This window comes from Leptinotarsa decemlineata, unplaced genomic scaffold, assembly GCF_025532065.1.
Source record: "Leptinotarsa decemlineata unplaced genomic scaffold, Ldec_3_MD MMD2_tig00026307_RagTag_RagTag, whole genome shotgun sequence".
NCBI classification, from domain to species: Eukaryota; Metazoa; Arthropoda; class Insecta; order Coleoptera; family Chrysomelidae; genus Leptinotarsa; species Leptinotarsa decemlineata.
Genome location: NW_027412681.1, coordinates 7,069,957 through 7,091,923, shown reverse-complemented (window position 1 = coordinate 7,091,923; position 21,967 = coordinate 7,069,957). Strand labels below are relative to the sequence as shown.

Here is a 21,967-nt window from a genome sequence, read left to right as displayed (position 1 = left end):
TACCATTTTTAAGCACAAGACAGGTTTCAGGAAATGCCATGTCACAGTAGTAATAGAATTTATCGAAAACTTACATTGCTCTTAATCATTGGTCGATGATTCAACATATATATCTTTTTGTAAAAAGTAGTGTTATTCCCATTATAATTCTTGAATCAAACATAGACCGTTTTTTCCAGACTCTCATGTCTACACGCACCACATCTCCGTCGCCCGATCTCAACGGACAACCGGGCAGTCAAAATTATCGCTGCTATATCTGTACCGGCCTTTATCCTCGCGTCCAGATGGAGTGGGTTAGCACTTCTGCGGAAGGCATGAATTCGCACGCGATGCACTTTCCATGCCTTGTTAAAGTATCGAGGGCGACTGAAAACACATGCATGGATTCCCATGGCAGAGTATTGAGCTGCAACAAATGCGTGTACCATCTGTCGCAACAATGGGAAGCCTTGGAAGCTGATAGGGTGCCCTTAGAACGAAGAAGGTTAGTATAGCACGCATTGGAATTATTTGTCTAAAGGCTCCATTTTTGGGTAATTCATTCTTGAATCTGCTTATTAATGTACCTGAATCATTTCCTGCAATACCTCATATTCTGAATGCTTTGTGACATTTCAGTTGGTTCACAATTAGGTTTCATCATAATTTTCAACATCAGCTCTATCTCTACTCTTAATGATAAGTGTTGCTTTGTTAAATTTAAGTATCATTGAAAAAAACAATGATAGTGCTATAATTGATTAAAAGACCAAAGCAACCTTTATTCATAAAGACGTAACATTGAATCTCAGATTTTTATATCACTTTTAGATATGACATACCTAACTTAGACACGACAGCAAATGGTGATCAGGGTATCCTCACTCCCCCAAGTACGAACAGCGAAAGAACCGTGGGAAGTGGCAGCAATCCAGGAACAGGTGGTAGCAGTATATTTTGCTTTATATGTGGATTCCATTCTGAACTCACTTTGGCCAGAGTTGTTTACAGCAAACCTCAAGGTAAGATAATGTTGTGAAAATGGGGAATGTTCCTCAATTTGGGTTATTACAGCAAATGCAAGTTTGAACAAAATGAAGTTGAGTTTAATTCATGAGTTTTTCAAATTCACTTCAAAAAGTATTCAAATTGATGTTTCAAATATTGGGCTTCAATTTTTAAAGGGATTTGTTTCTAATTCACATATTGGCAACAGCGCCTATATCAAGTTGAAATAATTTATACGTACCTAGATATTCTACTTTAAAAAAGAAAAATTATCTTTATAAATCAACAATTAAGGCAAAATATAAATTATAGTTCAATACCACCTCCACAAGCCACATAAACAACAGTTGTTTTGTTATTTATTTATATAGAGGAAGATAGGTTAGGTGCACAACATGTCATATGTCACAGAATGTCTCGGAACTCGGAACATAAGTAAACAGAACAGCACGCCTCTGAAATATGTCATCTTTGTTTGTCTGATACAGGTAACAGATTCATTGTCCTTTATTAGTTATAACCGATGTTGCCAAATGGTGAAATAGAAACAAATCCCTTTAAATGTTGAATGCATTATTTCATTCTTCTTTTTTAAGTATTTAAATAATTTTTTAAAGAAAAAGGTTCAAATGATAAGTTTAAAATGCGTTGTTTTAGAGCTCTTTTATGAAAACTACTTGATTTTTGTCAGGAGGAACATTCCCCATTGTATTAAGCTGTGCTTTTAGCCTCTCGTGGGTAGTATCATAATATATCTCAGGGCAAAAGCTAGTAGATATAAACTCACTTAATATTTGATAATTTCCATTTCATTAGTTTTTTTTTTTTCAAAAACTTGTTCTTTTCAGGGAGAAATGCGCCGTACTTTCCAAGACTTCTCAGCCACAAAAGTCCCCTGAATGCCGAACAGTTACGAGAGGGCGGGTCTGCTTTGGTGTGTACATTTTGTTATCACACTATGGTCAGTCAGTGGCGAAGATTTGAGGCTCAAGGTGCCTCAGCTCTGCCGGCTGAGAGGAGAGAGTACAATACGCATGATTACTGCTGTTACGTTTGTGGCATCGTTACTTATAGGAAAAGGGTTCGAGCATTGCTAAACAAGGTAATGTAGTTTCACGATAATAGACCATTTGTCAACATAATAAGTTTTGAACTCCATATCTGACACGGATCTTGATTATTTTTGTCAATATCGATTCTACAGCTGATTCACTGATGTCATGCCCAATATTTCATATATAGTAATTACAATTTCTTCATAAACAAAATTGTGATTTGTGTGATAAAAGGGGATGATTAAAACTGGTGTCAGGTGTGGGTTTTTTATTACTATGCTTCCACTAAGAGAATAAACAAATGAGAAATACCAGTTTTTGCATTATCTTTACAATTTTCTTTTCAGGATTTCCCTTTTCTGAGGTTCCATCCTCAACCCGAGAATTCTCTTGTTCTAGAGAACGGCGACTACTCAGTAGTCTGTTTGGATTGTTATGAGACTTTGCGGACACAGAGTTTAGAGTACGAGAGATGGGGCTTGCCTCTTGACAAGAGACAGTACAACTGGATCACACAACCTCCACCGCCAGAGGATAGTCCTGAGGCTACCGTGGCTAGATTGCCAAGTGGGCAGCGGAGTGATAAAGTGGTGGGTAAAGAAAATCTAGAATCATCAATAATATCATAGGAGTGAGGCAGTTAGACAATCTATCCTTACAATCAGAATTTAATCATGTATTTGTGTTGCAGGTGCCTCAGACTTTCATTATGAAACCAAATAAGAGAAATAATTCTCCAAAAATTGCAGAGAGGAAAGTTTCTTCGAAAAATGATTCGAGACCAGGTGAGTAATTTGTTTTTTGCACATATATTGTTATTTTTAATGTATTATTGAGAGTATATATCAAGTTTTCTATTTGTTAAAATTATTATTGAAGAAATTATTTTAATAAAAGGTTAATGAAGGAATTCAATGTTCACAAAGAGAGTCAAACTGCTATTATGAAATCCTACAGTAGGTGACTGAAAATGAAAGAATTCACCATATTGAGACGATTCATCAATTTTTCATGTCCTAACTGTGAAGTGTGTCGAATGACATAGAAAAAATATGTACTGTTAGCAAAATTATATGTCTGGATTCTGTTAGAACTGGGCTGTATAAAATTGATGGTGTGTTTGATTTATATCTTTTTTTTAATAAGTGAAAGGTACCGCACAGAGGTTAGTCTTGCAGTATTGAGTCTCGCAGTATCGAGGTATTACCTCTCATCAGTGCAGGAAAGATCCGATCCAAACAGCACTGATCTTTCCTTCACTGATGAGTAATACCTCGAAAATGGTCTGGGTCTAAGCTGGGTGAGGTATCTTGCATAAATGTCTGTCGAATATAACTCAATATCCAGCGTTGTATCAGCCGGGGAAGTAGTTATTTTCTGGCAGGCATTTACCAGAACCTATGGTGTAGATAGTTGGAAGAGATGAATATTTCAAGATTTTATTTTGAAATATTTATTTTCTAGTGTAATGTAATAATTGATGGGTTTGATCATCGTTATTATTCTTAGCAATTGAAATCTCACTTAATAGTGATTGAGTCTGGATTAAAAATTTATTAAAGCTAAAACCATGTAGATTAACGAAGTAATAATATTGAAGGGTGGATATTCCTTCAATTCGTTGGTCAAGATGGCCGCCAGTGTCAAATTGGGTAAAGATATCTCTGATGAATCTTTTAAATGTTGCAAAAGACAAATAATGAAAGTGGCAGTATGTGTTGACTGCGGGGCTATCTTCCATAGAAGTTGTCTGAAACCTGTCAGTAATTACATAATTATAGATGAAACACGTCTTAGATGCTGCCTTGTTGAAATTCAGTCCAATAGTAAGTATTTGGGCCTGCCAAATAACAAAATTTTTAGTGATGAAATCATCAAATATTTCAAAAATTAAATAGTTCTCCTAAAATCAATCATAAAAGAGAAGGATGAAACATTTGCAGTTGAGTTGGAAAACAAATGTATCTTGACTGAAAAAATCAGTATATTAACAGATAAAAACCAATTCATACAAAAACACCACCAGGAATGTTCTCAAAAACCAAAAGATAAGAACTCAAACACAAAACAAGTCATTGGTACATCTACAAAAAAATTAATGAGGATAAAAACATCCTAGTTGAAAAACACCAAATTGATCAATATCAATATTTCTTTTTGGATTGAAGGGGTTATATTTTTAGGAGTGAATAATTTTTGGGAAAGAAAGTTTTTGGCTTTCTACTACTCCATCTTGATACAAACGAAAGGGATGAGAGAATCTTCCAAAGAAAGGAAGGAAGTAATCAATTTGAAAATGAGTAACTCTATACATGGATGTGTAGGTCATGCAAAGAAGTAACTTTCAGACACAAACTGAAAGAAAATCCTCCTGAAACAGCTACTTTCATATAAACATTGAATTACACGAAAGAAAAAAATTCTTTCGAAACAAATACTTCTATATGAACACTGAATTATACAGAAGATACTTTTCTCTACTCAGTTTGTATTTCAAACATTCATTGTGGAATAAAAATCAGATATCATTCACATGAGTTCTACTTTAAATGAATGGTAATAAATTGCACTTACATGGAACACTGTCACCCTCACCGGTATACACCGATGTTTCGCCTTGAGACACTTGCCCTAAGGCTCTTCAGTACCAAATTGGATAACATTATAGAAAATACACACACTTCATTCATGAATTACGATTTTTAATGTCACAGAATAAGCTTGATCTGCTTATGTCATCGATGACATCGTAATGACATTCATTCAGCTATTTGATTTAATCCCAGCCAAGAGGAATCTTATTAAAAATCGTAATTCATGAATGAAGTGTGTGTATTTTCTATAATATTATCCAATTTGGTACTGAAGAGCCTTAGGGCAAGTGTCTTAAGGCGAAACATCGGTGTATACCAGTGAGGGTGACAGTGTTCCATGTGAGTACAATTTATTACCATTCATTCAAAGTAGAACTCATGTGAATGATATCTGATTTTTATTCCACAACAAATGTTTGAAATACAAACTGAGTAGAGAAAAGTATCTTCTGTATAATTCAGTGTTCATATAGAAGTATTTGTTTCGAAAGAATTTTTTTTCTTTATGTAATTCAATGTTTATATGAAAGTAGCTGTTTCAGGAGGACTTTTTTTCAGTTTGTGTCTGAAAGTTACTTCTTTGCATGATTTACACATCCATGTATAGAGTTACTTATTTTCAAATTGATTACTTCCTTCTTTTCTTTGGAAGATTCCCTTATTTGTTTTGTTTGTATCAAGATGGAGTAGTAGAAAGCCAAAAACTTTCTTTCCCAAAAATCAATATTCTAAATAGTGATAAAGCTGATTTTTTATATAGCGATTTCATATCCAAATTCAAATATCTACGTTTATTTTGTGGAAATAGGCGATAAACGTGGACATACATTTCTTAAATATTGAAGGTTATAGACTAACTAGTTTCTACTGTAGACCAACTATGAGTTGTGGAGGACCATATGGGGCTCATCACAGTTTTGAAATGAAATTCATACATGTATCCTTAGACAAGAGAAGGGAGAGGACTCGTAATGTGACAAGTGCCGTAATATTACAGTGTGTGACAACGAAAACTTAACAGAGCCGTTTTTAAGTAAGATCTAAAAAAAAAGCTGGTACACGTCGATTTCTAATTAAAGGGGGACACCTTTCAGACTAATCAGATTTTTTGTAGTACGCACCCCCTCGGAGGGGTGCATCCGACGACCATTATTTAGATAGGGAAAGTAGGTCGAGTGGCACCTTGTTTTAAAGGTCTTTCGAATACCTTTACATCTTTGTTGAAATAAAATTTTTGTAACGATTAGTTTTCGAGATAATCTGAAGATTTAAAGGTATTTCTATTGAGTTCAACTCTTTTTAAAATAAATCAAACTGTTTTTAAGGTACAATTTACGTTCAGAACTTTCATAAAAAAATACATTTTTGCTTTTTATGACAACCTGCTAATACGTGTCCATTTGATTTCGTAAAAAAGGAAGAATTATTTGTTCATTACGAGATTTTTTCGGGGGATGGGGTTGGTTACCACCCTTACATTTTATGTAAATTGAGTGGCACCTCCTTATGAAGGTTGCCTTTTGACGTGGATATTTTATGCTTCTGATTAAAAAGTGAATCATACTAAAAACTTACCTACACAACGAATACAACCTGCTGATTTCCTTGAATGCTGATGACACAGAAAAGTTTAAAAAATTGTTTTAGGGTTAATAAATACCAATAATTGTTTTTAAATCACACACAAAAAAGTAACACCTAATAAGGGTAACTCACATAGGAAATTGAGAGTAAATGTTCAAAATGTGCGCCATTTTGCTCCATGCGACAATAAAGATTTTGTTCGAATTTTGCTCTTACATTATTCAACATCTCAGGAGTTATAGCTCGGCGTTCATCAATAATTCTACGACGAAATTCATCCAAATCGGCTGGCTGTGTAGCATAAACTTTAGACTTTGAATATCCCCACAAAAAGTAGTCCAGTGGTGTTAAATCTGGTGATCGTGCTGGCCATTCAATTGGACCTCTTCTGCCAATCCATTGTCCTTCAAAAAAAATTTCGAACCTGCTGGGCATAATGGGGTGGTGCACCGTCTTTTTGAAAATGGATAAATTCATCTTGACATCTTGGATTCTGTTCAATTATTTCAACTATATGAGGTTATATTGCCTCTTCAAGAAGTTGTAAATAAGAATCACCGGTTAAATTTCCATAAATGAAAAATGGACCTAAAATATGATTGCCTAATATTCCGGCCCAGACATTCAACTTTTGGAGATGTTGAGTATGTATTCCTGCGTATTGTCTTGGGTTTTCATCCGACCAATAACGGCAATTGTGACGGTTCACGCAACCGTTTAAATAAAATGAGCTTTCGTCCGAAAAACAGATGTTATAAAGCAGCTCGGGATTTTGCATTAATCTCTCACTCATGCCCTCACAAAACTCCTGTCTTCGGTCAAAATCATCCTCATTGAGATCATGAACAAGTTTAATTTTGTAAGGATGGAATTTTGTGGTTTTTAAGGATTCTCCATGCGCTCATATGGCTTATTCCGGCCATTGCTGATAAACCTCTGGTACTTAACCTGGGATTGGCGATGACTTGACCAATCACTCCAATCGCATTATCGTCATTCACTACCCTTCTCTGAACATTTCTTTTCTTATTTAAAACCGAACCTGTCTCCCTGAATTTTGTGACCAAATCCAGAACGTGATTTCTGCTTAGGTGTTTACCAGGGTTTTGCTCGTTAAATAAAATTGATGTTCTATTGGCATTTTGGTCGTTGCCAAAAAATAAAGCAATAACTGAAACCCTTTCAGCAGTAATGTAAGGCATTTTTAAACAAATAACAATACACGACCCGTTTAAACAAAACAATCGAACGATTTACTAATGAAAACTGGAAGAAGAGAAGTGGGTATTGATTTTAAAAAAGGGATTTTATTTAACAGAAAACTGATAAGAAGAACTGCTCGATTTTTTTTTTATTCAGGCATACAAGTTACCGAGTGGTCTGTCTAATGTATTATTAACATGGCAATTTCAACTTCAAATTATCTCGAAAACTAATCGTTAAGTTAACCATCAACAAAGAACGGACATACATAGAAATGGGTAATAGTACTTCTCAGAAACCCCTTTCAGTGGGTATTCAAAGGGTAGCGTAATAGTTCTCCATACAGACCTATTGTATTTTACGTCAATGACGAAACATACTGATGCTAAAGACACCAATATAGGGAGGCGATAAAAATTCCACAAAAACAATTTCAGCCGAAAAAAAGAGGAAATTACCATCAATAAAATTTGTCTACCTACATTGAATAACACTCGTAAAAGAGGTCTTTCATTTCGGCCAATAGAAAAGAGCCGCGGTCACCACCATTGGAGCGAAATCGGAGAATCAAACTTCTTTGATGATGTCTACCGCAGTTGTATACCAACAAAACCGGAATATAGCTTTGACGCTGACATCCGACCGTTTAGTCGCGGGCCCCAAATAATTGACTCCGGTCCTGACCACCCGCCGGCGGCGTTTGTCGATAAACGCGAATTTGCGGCTGCATCAACGCCCCTAATCAAAAATTTCCGCCGAATTTCCTTGTGAGCGTCGAATTTCGTGTGTGTCGTAGTTTGTGTGACGTTTTTTCAGTACAGAGTGAATTGGAAAACTTGTTTTTGAGAAACATTCCATTATGGAACATTCTCCTTCCATGCACTATCCTGGGCCTTATTTGTTCGGACATAAAGGAGAACAAGGTGAAGTGGTTCGATTAGAAAATGGGATGAAATCTTCGTTATTTCAGTGCGTTGTTCGTTTAAATGGGGTGGGGATGGGCTAGAGGAAATTTAGTAATGCAATAGTGTATTAGTATTTGGTTTGATATAGTCCTGACCCATCAGCGCAGTTTATGTACTATCCTACAAAATATCATATACCCCTTTTCTACCATTTTCTACCCTCTTTAGAAACAAACTGCGGAAAATTTGATTGGTAGATTTGGAACCTTTGGTGTGAAACGAATCTAAAGAAACACTTTTTCCACTCCAGAACAAAAATACTATGTCTCAACGCGCGTTTTATTAAGCACATTAGCAAAGATGATATACAGGGCTATTCAAATTCGTTTCTGTACATGGGGTTCTCGTAAACGATAAGAGATAAGAGTGTCGGTTAGATTGTGGCCAAGTTGCGTATTTTAGAGACCTATTCAATGATGTGAAAAAATCGAATATAGCTCTTTTGGTTCTGGAGGTATACAGGAAAAACCAAAAAATCCCAAATTATTATTTTGCCTATATCTTCTTTATGTGACCTATCAGAATATGTTCTTGAATCTTTTATATAGGGTTTCATCTGACTTGGGCCACCCACATCTTTGAATTTTTAAATACGGAGACCTGTATTTTTTGTTGTAGTTTTTGGATCGTAGACGTTCACTTTATACTGAGAAATAAAATTTTATTTTATACCTATTTCCGGATGTTTCTGTAATATTTAATTATAATTGGGTGAATTATTCCCTTTTAAATTACGGCCCTGGAAATTGGTTGACTGAGTTAAATAAAAACACAATAGCAACTTTTACGTCTCCCTATGTACCGTAGAGTTTTTAGAGAGTTTTTTTTTCATTTTTAGGTACCTATTCATATTTTTTCATATTTACATTGCTCTGAGCGTTTTCTACAACTAACTTCGAATAAGAAAATCTTTTATGAGTATCTGAACCATATCTACAACAAAAATATATTATATGTGTTTTTATGAGCAGAAAAAGATATGGTAGCAATAATAATAATAATAATCGTCTTTATTGTTACCCAGCTGTAGTTACATACAAATATTTAAATAAATTAGAGAGCTAGTTGCTGACATAACAAAAGGCGAAGTTCAACTTAGTTAGCACAAGTGCTACTGAGTTGTTCTTCCACTCAACCTCAAAAAGATTCTACCTAAGCTGATTCAAAAAAAAAGTAATACATGAAATAATACCAAATTTTTCATAATTTTCCTATTTATTCTTTACGCAATATCTATCTACGCAGTTTCTGGTGAATCGCCCTGTATGGCCTCTATATTTCTTTTTTCAGTGTTGTAGTTATTACCAAAATAATTTCTATATACATCACTAACTTCCTTGCAGTAATATATAATAATAATAATAATAATAATATTTATTTCAGAATATTAATACAAAGAATGATACAAAATTTCGATATATAATGAAATAAATATGGTTGAACTCCACGAGGGTTTCCCCTGTACGTTAGCTTCTTTATATTAAAATGCACATTACGTTTTATGGTACGTATTAATTGAAGAGCTGTGCTCTTTTCAGGATTACCAAACAGTCCCAAACTCGCCTCTTCGACCAACTCTAGCACTAAACCTCGTACGACCAGCGGGCATGCTGTTTCGGGTCCCGGTCCTGGCACTCAGAACCAGTTCTCGCATTCTTTCGCTGCGGCACTTCGTAACTTAGCTCAGCAGACCGTTCCTGGAACCAATGAGCACCCTCCAACTAGTCAGCCCGCTTCTGAATCCGTCAGAAGAGAACCAGGTAAATTAAATCGAAAATTTCAATGTGAATCTCGCAACTTTTCATGATAGTTGTTTGTTAATGCCACCTCAAATTTTGAATAACTATCTAGGAAGTATAAAACGGGTGCTTTTTTCTTATCTTTTTTTTGCCAATGATCTGATTTTTTTTTCATCAATAAATCATCGAAAACTTCATTTCACCAATACATCGGCAATACAACACAAAAACTTTTAACTGACCTTCAGACTAAAATTCAAATGTTGGTCGCCTTATTAACTCACGTCGTACCGCACTTTCAACTAGACTTTTTTCCCATCTGCCTGTTGGTGGTGTTTATATGTCATAATGGAAGTCTCTGGAAGCCGATATAAATCTTCTGGAAGCGACGTGACTCCTAGAACAATCGAGAAACGCTAGTAGAGGTGAGCACGACCTTGTCCAAGTCACAGTCGATTGACGAAGACCAGAGGCGGCCGGCGTTATTTTTTTCAGGGGATAATTTACGGCAATACCAATATTTTAATCATTGAAAACAAGGTAACTAATCTGAAGTTAAGCGCACATGTCAGGCATATAATAATGATTTAAAAATCAAAGGTAAATCGAGTGTATTGATGTTCTCCAGGCATAAAACAATTACTCTATGTGCAAATATGCAATTGAAATTCTACTTTCGGTAAACATGCTTGGAATTACTTCAAATTAATTCACAAAACATTCGAAGCGTGTCACTACCTGAGGAGTATGAGACATTATTGTAGTCATACTTACTTGAAATTGGCTTCAAAGTCGAAAAACTGAAAATTCTAGACGCGGTTCCACCCGGAATTCAGATTCTCAGATTTTTGATCACCAAAACCTATCCGGAAACCTGAACCGGATGAAGATGGCGGATTCTCAGTGTCAGAATTTCTTAAAAAACCTCTACCGAGCTTTCGACAATTTTTATTATCTTTTTCAAGATTAGGACGAATAATTGAATTATCTGGTCTACAGAGCTCAGTGATTTATAGATTAAATATTTTTCTCTCAGAATTTCTGTAGTGGAAGTTGTTAACGGAAATTATTCGTTATTTGAGAGATTATGTTAGAAACAAAGTGGAAGGCCAAACAGTTTTCAAAGTGGCACCATGATTGCAATTAATGTGATGAATCAATCGAAAGGGTTATAGGTATTCTACGTTAAAAAAGTGGCGGCGTTTTGAAACAACACAAGTTGAAACTGTTTTTAATGGTTTATAAAAGAAACAGAAACATATTTGATTGAACCTCTTAACAAATATTTTCAATGCTTACATTGTAGAAGGTAACTTCCCGGACAAATTCAAAATATCTCGGGTCACCCCCATCTTCAAGAAAGGTAATGAGGATAAAATTGGTAATGATCGACCAATTTCAATTGTTCCTAGTCTTGGCAAGATCTTCGAGATCATTCTAAAAAATAGACTCTACGAATACTTCTTGAAGCACAAATTATTTAACCCAAACCAATTCGGGTTTATAAAATTATCATCTACAGCTTATGCTCTGACAAAAGTGGTGGACAACATAATAGAAGGTTTTCAGAAAGAGGAACACACTGTGGCTGCTCTGACTAAAGCTTTTGACTGGGTCTCACATTCAATACTCGTGGAGAAACTGGAGGCATAAGGTACACGAGGGTCACCTCTCATCATATCTTTCAAATAGGCAGCAATGTGTTGTACCTGATTCAGATAATATTTCTAACATGAAACCTATCACATGTGGTGTTCCGCAGGGCTCAGTACTGGGTCCCCTTCTGTTTATAATTTACGTCAACTATATTTTTGCTTACATGTCCCCCATTAACTGTATTGCATTTTTCGATGATACAACTCTTGCTACCACAGGTGAGGATGTGAATACAAATCAAATGAAATAAATGTAGCCCAAAATAAAGCAGAAATATGGTTCAGAAGAAATAACTTGATGCTAAACGCAAGTAAAACGCAAAATATACTTTTCATATCTAATTGGTTCCTAACCAAGGGTGACAGTGTTGATTTGATGAAAATTATAATTGATGACTCACTGAACTGGTCAGTTCACACAGAGCGGCTATGTGTCAAAATCTCAGAATACATTTTCCTACTCCGAAAACCAAAAAACATAACTAACTTTATCTGTTATCTATCTATTATACTTCTTTTCCATTCCAATATTTCATATAGTACGATTCTATGGGGTAATTGCACAAAGGCTGATGAAGTTTTTCTCCTTCAAATAAAGCAATAAGAATAATAATAGCTGGTGCCAGTTACACCGGCTTCTGTAGACCACTCTTTGCATCTCTTAAAATAATGACATTACCATCCGTATATACTTATCAACTTCTACAAGAAATTCACAAAAATATAGAAAACTATGAAATAAACTCTGACTTCCACATTCATCTCACTAGGGGCCGCCAATTAATCAGACCAAGCAGAAAGAGACTGCAAAAATCTAGTAAAAACTCTCTCGATGTAAACATCTACATCTATCAACATTCGTAAAAAAAACATGAACCCCCAAAAATTTAAAAAATATTTGAAAGACTAATTGACAACGCAAGCTTGCTATTTTTGGTATCCAGTTGTTGTCCATCTTTGCAATTGGCTGCACCGCGCTAATGAGGCCAATAGCCAGAAACACGTGTCCGCGGTTTGCCCCCATTTTTTGAGTGTTCTGTCCACGAATTTCCCCCTTTTGATTTACATCATACACACCCGATAACATCTAAATATTCGTGCATGAGGTTTAGTTAATGATATCTGTTTTTCCATAACAAATTTTAGGAGTACAAACTAAATTGTATTTTTGAAGAGTTTATTTTAAACCTTACTGCTTTCTTCCTTCAAAAGTTTCCCAAACTTTTTGCACAAAGATGAATAAGTAAAAAGCCAAAAAGCTTTTGCCCAAAAATTAATCTCTCCTACAAAATATACCCCTTTCAATTCAAGTAACTTATCATTTAAAAAAATCTTACGTACAGAAGAAGTTAATAATAGTTATTGCCAGTTTCCAGTACTACGGAAATGTGAAATAATAATTTATAAGTGTTTTTATTTGCAGTAGAAGACGAGAAAGAAAATCGTCACAAAAATATAAACCTGGTTAATAAGTGTCTGCTCACTGTGCAATGTCAATTTCAGCTGTCATTTCTGCGCCTGAAAAGCCTAAAGTAACTGCCGAAGTTCCTCCATACATCGGATCCACAACGATGCGGTCTTACGAACCCAGGCTGCCTACCAACACCGCAGATAGGTACCATGCAAGTGCGATGATGGATATGTCTCGAAGTGGTTTTCAACCTTATCGACCGGAAGACAGGTAAGTAAACTTTTTTTAAGAAAGTGTTGTATAAGTATATGATTTTTCATTAAAAAAATACAGTTTGATTGATTGCAAGTTTGAATAAAATATTTCTTGGCAACAAAAATGTAACTAGCACAGCCTCAACAAATTTTGCGAGTGGTTATTGATGCAAACTGGTTTTTCTGTAGAATGCAACATCCCTCATTAGCCGGTATCGAAATAACTGGTTACCCGACGTACCCACCTTACCCTTCGATACCCTTGATGGAAGAACAAATTTACTATGATCGCATGGGGATGTTGAGACCGCCTTGGCCTCCAATTGGAAATCCTTATCTACCCTATATGATACCCGGAGCGACCATGCCGCTCTATATGCACGAAAGGTAAGTGAAGTAAATTATTGTTGGTAATCAGATTCATTTGGCTCAGCATATATGTTGCATAATTTTATAATATATACATGAAATAATAACATTTCATTTTCTTAAGAAACATGGAATGTTTGTTGTGGAGAAAACTCACTAATTATTAACAAACAGCAGTTAACTGTGGTCATTTTTGGTTTAGTACTTCACTTGTCATTTGTCATTATCGTATTGGAAGAGGCGAGTTCTTAAATTTATATGTATTCAGTTTTTCAGTTATTGATCAATTAAAAACATTAGCACTTTTCTATGGGTTGAAGCCACCCATCAGAATTTGTCAGTTGAATTTAGGAACTCACCTCACAGGGATTGGAATCAAGAAATCAGTCGATGAGTTTGTATATGCTGGTATATCACTGAATTATATTGAGAGAAATATTTTTATTCGAGATTCAAGCTAGAAGAGGAGCACCGCCGACTAGCTGCCACCCGCAAAGACGAATACATGGAACGAGAGCTGATAGAACGAGAACTTCAAATCCAAAGAGAACGCGAGCAAAGAGAAAAGGAACGGCTCCACCGCGAACGGGAGAAAGTTCAGTCTCGCATGTCACCCCACCTACCACCTCATTTAACCGCTCAATCGCCTCTTATGATCCCCGTCTTGCATCCTAATTCCATGTTACCACCCTCTCCAATAGGTTTAACGTCGGCAACTCGCCAGTCCTCGATGGGATCGGCTTTCATAGCGCCCAACGCCCCTTCGCAGACTTATCCTATCCCGAGATCTAGCCCATCTCTGCAAAGGCACTCTCCCAACGTCAGCATGGCTTCGAATTACACCCTGAACCTCAGTCAACGCCAAAGCCCCGTCATCCAACCTTCAGGGCCAATGATAAGTCTGGCTCCGCCTTCTCCTAGCCACACCCCGACCAGGGCGTCGCCAAAACCGCCCACGCCCAAGCCGAGCAACGGCAACACCCACTCCGCTGGTACTCCTACTGGAATAGATACTGTGTCTACTGTTGCTAAGAATTCGGAAGAGGGACACACGAACACCGCGACAAGCGAAGGGGTTCGAGTAGGCGGCGACACTGCCTGACCTCCTGTTTCGCCTGGATTCTGCCACTGGTCGCGGAATGCTTCGTGCTCTGGTAAAGTTTTTTACTCTTTGATGTCCTATTCAAAGGAAAACAATGTTGTCTTTGTTTCAGACAGGAAGCCTAGTGTACCTCTCGTGATGGCAAGTGACAAAAATACTTCAATCGACATAAACACGAACACTCGATCCAAGTTGGTGACAGCAATTGAGGAGGTATCGACTGTTGCAGATCTCATAACTAACAAAGATATGGACATTTGCAGAACATTCGATGATACTTCTACGGTTACATCTGCTGTTCCTGTCGGTGGAGGTAATTTAACCCTTGCAAATTCTGTTAGTAGTACTACATCTGCACTCAGCAAGAACGATTTGGAAAGTGCAAAACAGTACACCAGATTCAGCATAGAGTCGATAATTTACGAAAGAAAGAATTCGACTAAGGGGGGATCGAGACCCCAACAGCTAATTAGTTCAATTAGACCAAAATCAGGAAAACTAATCGACGAAACGTTTGAATCGGAAAAACCACGGGTACAAACCCGAGTGTGCACGACCGACTACACTCCCTCGGACATCGTACTTACCCCCGAACTTGAGAGACAGTTCAACGACTACGCGTTTTGTGATAAAAGTTCCGAAGTGAAACACCCGCAGACTCCACTGAACAAAGTTCCTATTCAGTCGCACAGCCCTCAGTTGCCGGAACCTGCTTTTGTTTATCCAATTCAGGAAGAATCGATGTCAGAATCGATGGCTAACGACGGATACCGCGTGGCTTTACCTCAAATGACTAGTCAAAATAATAGAAAAATAGATAACAAAAACCATTCCGCCAATCAGCAAAACGCGATTAAATTTAGAAGAGACGACGTTAGCCTCAAGGACCTCTCCAGAACCACCTATCTTTGCGAGGCGGCAAAAAAAGTCCCTAAGTGTACTATGACGAGAGCGAAAAAGAAAAAAACCGCAGCTTTCGTTGAGAACCCTTTTACCATATTGAACGTACCCAACGTTCTTCTGAAAAGTCCTCCGACGAAACGTCGGAAATTGAGCAAAATCGACGTTGCTGTTCTCCGGAGGAGAGAGGTAATGCAGAGGAGAAAAGAATCCAACAAGAATGATCTAGATGGTTTTGGCAATGAATGCGCTATTTCTGACCAATCCGAAGATGATAGTGATTATTTTGGATCAGATGCAGATGATGGAAAGGAAATCGATCTTCTAATCAAATCGGGGCCAGCGTGCAAGCTGGAACTGAATCCTGGGAAGTTGGAGTTTCTAAATATTTTTAGACTGACGACTCATGTTGGTCAAAACTGTAAGTATTCATCATTAAGTATGTTTATTTTTTTTTTTTTACCAAAGGGTAATATTTTGTCGAATAAATTTTTATTAGTAACATTCCGGACCTCTGATATGAGCAGTACATTACACTTAACATTTAGACCAGGGGTTCCCAACCTTTTGAGAAATTTTGGCATACCACCAGACCTAGATATTTTGATAAACGTATACATACTATTTACTTTTCTAAAAGTGTTCAAAGGCTTTTCGAATTAAATTCCTGAGAAAACTTCATACTTAATGATTAGATATTTGTTCATTTATAACATGCTTATAGTAAAGAATAAATGGAAATATTAAAATGACATTATTTTTTAGTTTCATTTATTCGGGTGAAGACTGTCATCACCCGAAGACGATTGTGGATACTAACAATTGAACCGTCGTGAAGTAACTTGGTTTGGAATCTCTTAACTTTTTATTTTTTGTTTAATTGTTCTATTTTTACTTGTATTTTATTTCACTATTATTTCATGTAAGGTTTTTTTTGCTTAATCTAATTGTTATTTTCAGTTATTCATTTTTAATTCTTTTTTTTTTATTGGTTCTTTCCGGGATTTCAAATCATTTTATATGATATCAAACAATGTGATTGTATTATTTTAGAAGCGTGTGTCATGATTTTAAATAAATATTATTTTACAAAAATGTTTTTCAGCAATTGAATTGCAGAAGATTGTCAGAAGAAAATGGATATCACCTGATGTAGAACAGGAGGAAGGAAACACTGAAATTTTTCCTCTCAATTTACCTATAACATCAAGTTTTTCATTGGATGTAGTAGAGAACAATGACCAGAAGAACAACTTTTTGCAGTCACTTGGATTAGGAACCGTTAATATAGAAGTTAAGAAAGGTGAGCAAGTTATAACTGTTTAAGGCGTGCTGTTATGGTAAATAATAATTAATGAATTGAAGTTTTTGGGTGTATAACCTGAAGAATGAACTAAGTTTACCAGGTAGAATATGATGCTCATGAACAGAAAATAGCCATAGACGCAAAACACTTCTAACTTTTATGCCTCTCACCAACAAACTAAGCATGCTAAACAGCTAAAATTTTGAACGTATGTTTGAGATGAGTGTTCCAATATAAAAAAAATAAAACAATCGCTATTCGAATGTACGTAGCCCACAATAATAACAGGGATAATTACATACAAAGTACATTTAGTATAGTTTCAAAATTTCAAAGCAATTTGTTGACCATTTCTGCAGATAAATTAAATAATTTAAAATTCTTTGGATTCTCTCAATTATTGTATATAAAACACTGTTGATTTTTTACAGAAATGGAAACGATCTGGCCAGAAGTAGTTAAAGAAAGGTTGCGAAGGAAATGTGACTCTTCTCTTACTAAATATTACCAAAAAGTGTTCAAAACGAAAACTGTCGAGAATGAAAAATGTATTCCCTTGAACTGTTATAGAAGTAAAGTATCTTTAGCATTACCCATTTTACACCCATATGAGAATTCTTGTGAACGACAGAAGGAACAGACTGATAAAATACTCCAAAAATTAACAAATCATATTGTTGAAACTAAGAAGAGAAATGTAGATGTTACATCAGAGACCTACTCAGAATCTAACAGGAATCTGATTTTAAGTCTGAAATCTTCGAAACCCTTTGAAATGCAGCAGTGCAAAAGTTTGAATTCTGAATTGAATAAATTATACGTTGGTCCTTCCAAGGCTTCAAAGAAATCTCCTGGATTTGAAAATAAGAGAATTGATTTACATATTATGACACATAGAGAATATGCATTGGCGAAGGATAATGTGATTAAGCAGAATAATAAGCCTGAAGTTGACCAGCAAAGTATGAAGGATGGTAAATTTGCCAAAGAGTCAGATCTAAAAAGTACTGCAGAATCGGGGTTCAGTTGGCCCGGATTGCTGGAAATCCAGAAGGCATACGAGAAGTATTCGAAAGGTAACTATTTTGTTCTTCAAATTAGTAATATATAAGATATGTTCACGAAAGTATTTGATAATCAGCATAAAATTCTTTGACAAGGCATTTTTTGTGTCATTGTAAAATCTATTTTTATTGTCACTCTCTTAATTTATACATTTTATTTCATTCTTCAACGTGATGTATTTAATTATATATACATAATGAAGAAAAGAAAAACGAAACTTTCTATGTTTTTACCACTTATTTGTAACTAATGTTACTGCAAAACTTGGCGTGCTTTAAGATAATACTCCTTATTGACCGTAGGATGCACTACGTCACTGTAATCGAAAAAAAAAACAGTGAGCAAAACCTTGACATTTGTTCGAACTTGGCGTGTTTTTTTTGTTTTGGCTCCCCTGGACTCTTCCGTTGGGACGATTGGACTTGGGTTTCGATGTCATAGCCATGTACCCATGATTCATCACCAGTTATGACCCTTTTAGAAAAATCTGGATCGCCGTTGACGTCATTCAACAATTCCTAGGCGATTCATGCGACGGTTTTTTTGATAAAAATTCTGCAATTTTGAAACGAACTTTGCTGCCACACGATTCATGCCCAAAATTTCTGAAAAATTTACACGGCATGAGCCAACCGATATGCTGATATTCTCAACACAATTTTCTTAACTTTCTCAACATTTTCATCGGTGGTTTCATTGGTTCTTGATGTGCTGGGGCATCCAGGGCTAGCGTCGCCATTCACATCTTCTCGACCGTCTGTGAAAAGCTTGTACAATTCGTAAACATTTTTCTGGTTTGGAATACAATCACCGTTTACCATTATTTCAAACTTTTTTATGCACTTAGTTCCATTTCTCACACAAAATTTGATGCAAACTATGATCTATTTTTTTATAGCAGAAAATTTGAATACTCAAAACACTTAACTTTGTTGTTGGTATATTGACTATATAACTATGTTGTTATGCTGGTTAAATATAACTATATGATATTAATTCTTTAGAAGTTTTAATGTAATTTTGACTTGCCATATGTATCATCGGTTCGGACTTCTATTGTCTAATATAATATACATTGATTTGAAATCCCACAAAGAATCTAAAAAAATTAAAAAGATTAACCAAAAAATAACAATGTCAAGAAATGAAAATTAAAAATTAGAGGATTCAAAACAAGTTACGTCACGACGTTTCGATTGTTAGTAGCCACAATCGTCTTCGGATGATAACTAGACATATTCCTCCAAGATCAGACTATTTATAGGTCATTCGAGTGCTTTCACCTATCCCCTCTTCCCTCTCCGCTATTTTGTTTAATAAAATTGTTATTTTTAGGTTAATGTTTTTAATTTTTTACAGATTCTTTCTGGGATTTTAAATCAATTTATATTATGTTAGAAAATGGAAGTCCGAACTAATGAAATACACAACGAAACATTGTCAACCACCTTCAAACAAAATTGCCATATATACCTAGTATATCAACCATAGTTAATAAATTATTATCATTAATGTAAATCAGTAGACCATGACCAACAACCCTGAAAAAAAGTTATGACAAAATTTCAATTCTTAATAAATAATTATCATAAAGGACAATATTTATTGTTACAGAACAATGTAGAGAAATGACAGAACTTAAAGAACGAGCTCAAGTTCTGTCAACGGAAACATGCAAGAAGCAGGCAGAGGTGAAATTTTTGGAAAGGAAGCAACGAAACATGTACACGATATTGTCTAGTACCGACAGAGAGAGAAAAGAACTGCTTAATATTATCGACCAATTAAAGTACTTCATTCATTGTTTTCGGTAACATTAACTTGTGGTTAACACTTTTATTTTTGTTGAATTGTTCGATTGTTGTTTGTTGAAAATAATTAAGAAGTAAGTTCTCTTAAAGGCATCAGCTATTGCGGTTTTTGAGTGTTTGCTGAAAGGTTGGACTTGTTACGAGAATATGCTGTGATGGAACATGCGGAACTTTATAAATATTTATGTTGTTATAGTATTATGTATTGATGCTTCCACGAACTGATGAATTTCTTCATGTGTAATTCTGAATGTTTTTAAGGGAAGTAAACACTTTTGTTCTGTTTCATTTTTACCGGATTTTCTTCACAGGAGGTAAAGTGGTTGAATAGTATGAAATGAAATTTATCAAGAGATATGTTTGAGTTTCCGCCTGTTGAATATATTTATACAGATGGCTCGATAATAGATGATAAATTAACACTTCCAAAATACAAATCATGAAATTATAAAACAGCAACAAAAATTAATTGGCGCTCCGCGGCGACTTCATTGATTCCAGTGGCGCATTTGATTTTTCAGCTGCAGGAAAAACCTGCAGTACCACATCATATGAATATCTTGATCTGTTGAATTGAAAAATGAAAAATCTAGGATATTTTAGGTCTTTGTACCTTTAAGGATGACCATTTATAGATGCCTTTTAAACCCGGCAAAAAGGATATCTTATTAAAAATGAATTTTTGACCTGTTGACTAAAATGGTTTAATGTTTCTCAGAATAAGTACTAAAAGAAGTAGAAGAGGAATTATAAAATGGTTATGAAGATAGAGTGTCTTATGTGCAGATGGGTGGGGAATGGATGTGTCAAAATTACTGAGCAGAAATAATATTTTCTTGTTGTTGTTAACAGTATTGAATTTCGTTAAAAAATCATCTGAAATATCACTCAATAGTAGGGAAATGTAATTTTCTGAACAATTAATTGTGTATGAACATTTGATTACGAACGTAATTTTAAATACCTCATCTTTATATTTAGAAAAATAAAAAAAGGTGTGTTTCATCATACTCATTGTTTTTTAATACAGTTATGTATTTGGTCAAGTTGGCCAAAAACTAGTGAATATTCTATTCTCTTCCAGGTGGTAGAAATTTCGTAAAAATGAAACAAAATGAAAATAATTCCTATGGACTAATATCGAATTTAAATTAAATCTTGAACTGTTATTTTAATTTACGGGTGTTTAGTTAAGCAAGTGAAGTGGTGTTCACTTATTCTGTGATATAAAATTTCAGTAATTTTAATGTAACTTATTTCTAGCATGACAAGGAAAATTAAAGTCTTTAATAATACTTGTTGTTTCTTACCAAACCATTTTCCTAATATTTCATTCGTAACAACTGAGCACTATAGCAGATTCAACCCCACTTTAAAAAATAACCTAGTATTTTGATTTGAAGTCGACGCCATCGTCTAGTAAAGTTATTAGCCTGAGGATTCCAGGTGAGCTGTGTTGACGATTTTTCAAGCCACAAAGGGAGCATTCGTAGTCCTATCAGCAATGTAACGAAATCCGTCTACAACCAGATTGATTCCTGGAGAAGATTCATGTATGATTTTTCATGTTATATGATAGAATTCCTTCAATTTTATAAGAAAGAAAATAATTTACAACACCTGAAAACCAGAAGCAACGTTAATATTAGGTTGTTTCAAAAGTTTTCTTCGCTTTTATGAATCTAAACTGTAATATCCCTATGAATACTTATTCAATTCAATCGAAATAATGCGACATTGCCACTTTTGTCAACGTAACACAATTCGATTATTTCCGTTGAAATAAAAATGGTGTGTTCGGGATTTAATGAAGTCGACGAAGGCCGTTTTTCCCTGATTCTGATTTGATAAAGTTCTACCGTTTAGAAAGTTATCTAAGTGATTGATAAGATGGTAGTCGGTTGGCGAGAGGTCTGGGGAGTATGGTGGGTGAAGCAGAACTTCAACACTCGATTCGTTTGATT

At 35.3% G+C, this 21,967-nt stretch overlaps 1 protein-coding gene across 1 annotated transcript in view; it reads left to right on the top strand.

Annotated features, from left to right (window-relative positions):
* The window catches only part of LOC111502672 (MAP7 domain-containg protein plexus), a 47,635-nt gene extending 26,337 nt beyond the window's left edge, over nt 1-21,298 (top strand). The window contains exons 5-17 of the mRNA XM_074181104.1: nt 180-487; nt 814-1,004; nt 1,839-2,092; nt 2,393-2,635; nt 2,737-2,830; nt 9,930-10,151; nt 13,289-13,466; nt 13,640-13,837; nt 14,270-14,919; nt 15,034-16,242; nt 16,927-17,124; nt 17,559-18,203; nt 19,807-21,298. Coding sequence (XP_074037205.1) covers nt 180-487; nt 814-1,004; nt 1,839-2,092; nt 2,393-2,635; nt 2,737-2,830; nt 9,930-10,151; nt 13,289-13,466; nt 13,640-13,837; nt 14,270-14,919; nt 15,034-16,242; nt 16,927-17,124; nt 17,559-18,203; nt 19,807-20,006 — 4,590 coding nt within the window. The 3' untranslated portion in view covers nt 20,007-21,298. The remainder of the gene's footprint in view (nt 1-179; nt 488-813; nt 1,005-1,838; nt 2,093-2,392; nt 2,636-2,736; nt 2,831-9,929; nt 10,152-13,288; nt 13,467-13,639; nt 13,838-14,269; nt 14,920-15,033; nt 16,243-16,926; nt 17,125-17,558; nt 18,204-19,806) is intronic.
* Nucleotides 21,299-21,967: the final 669 nt, after the last annotated feature.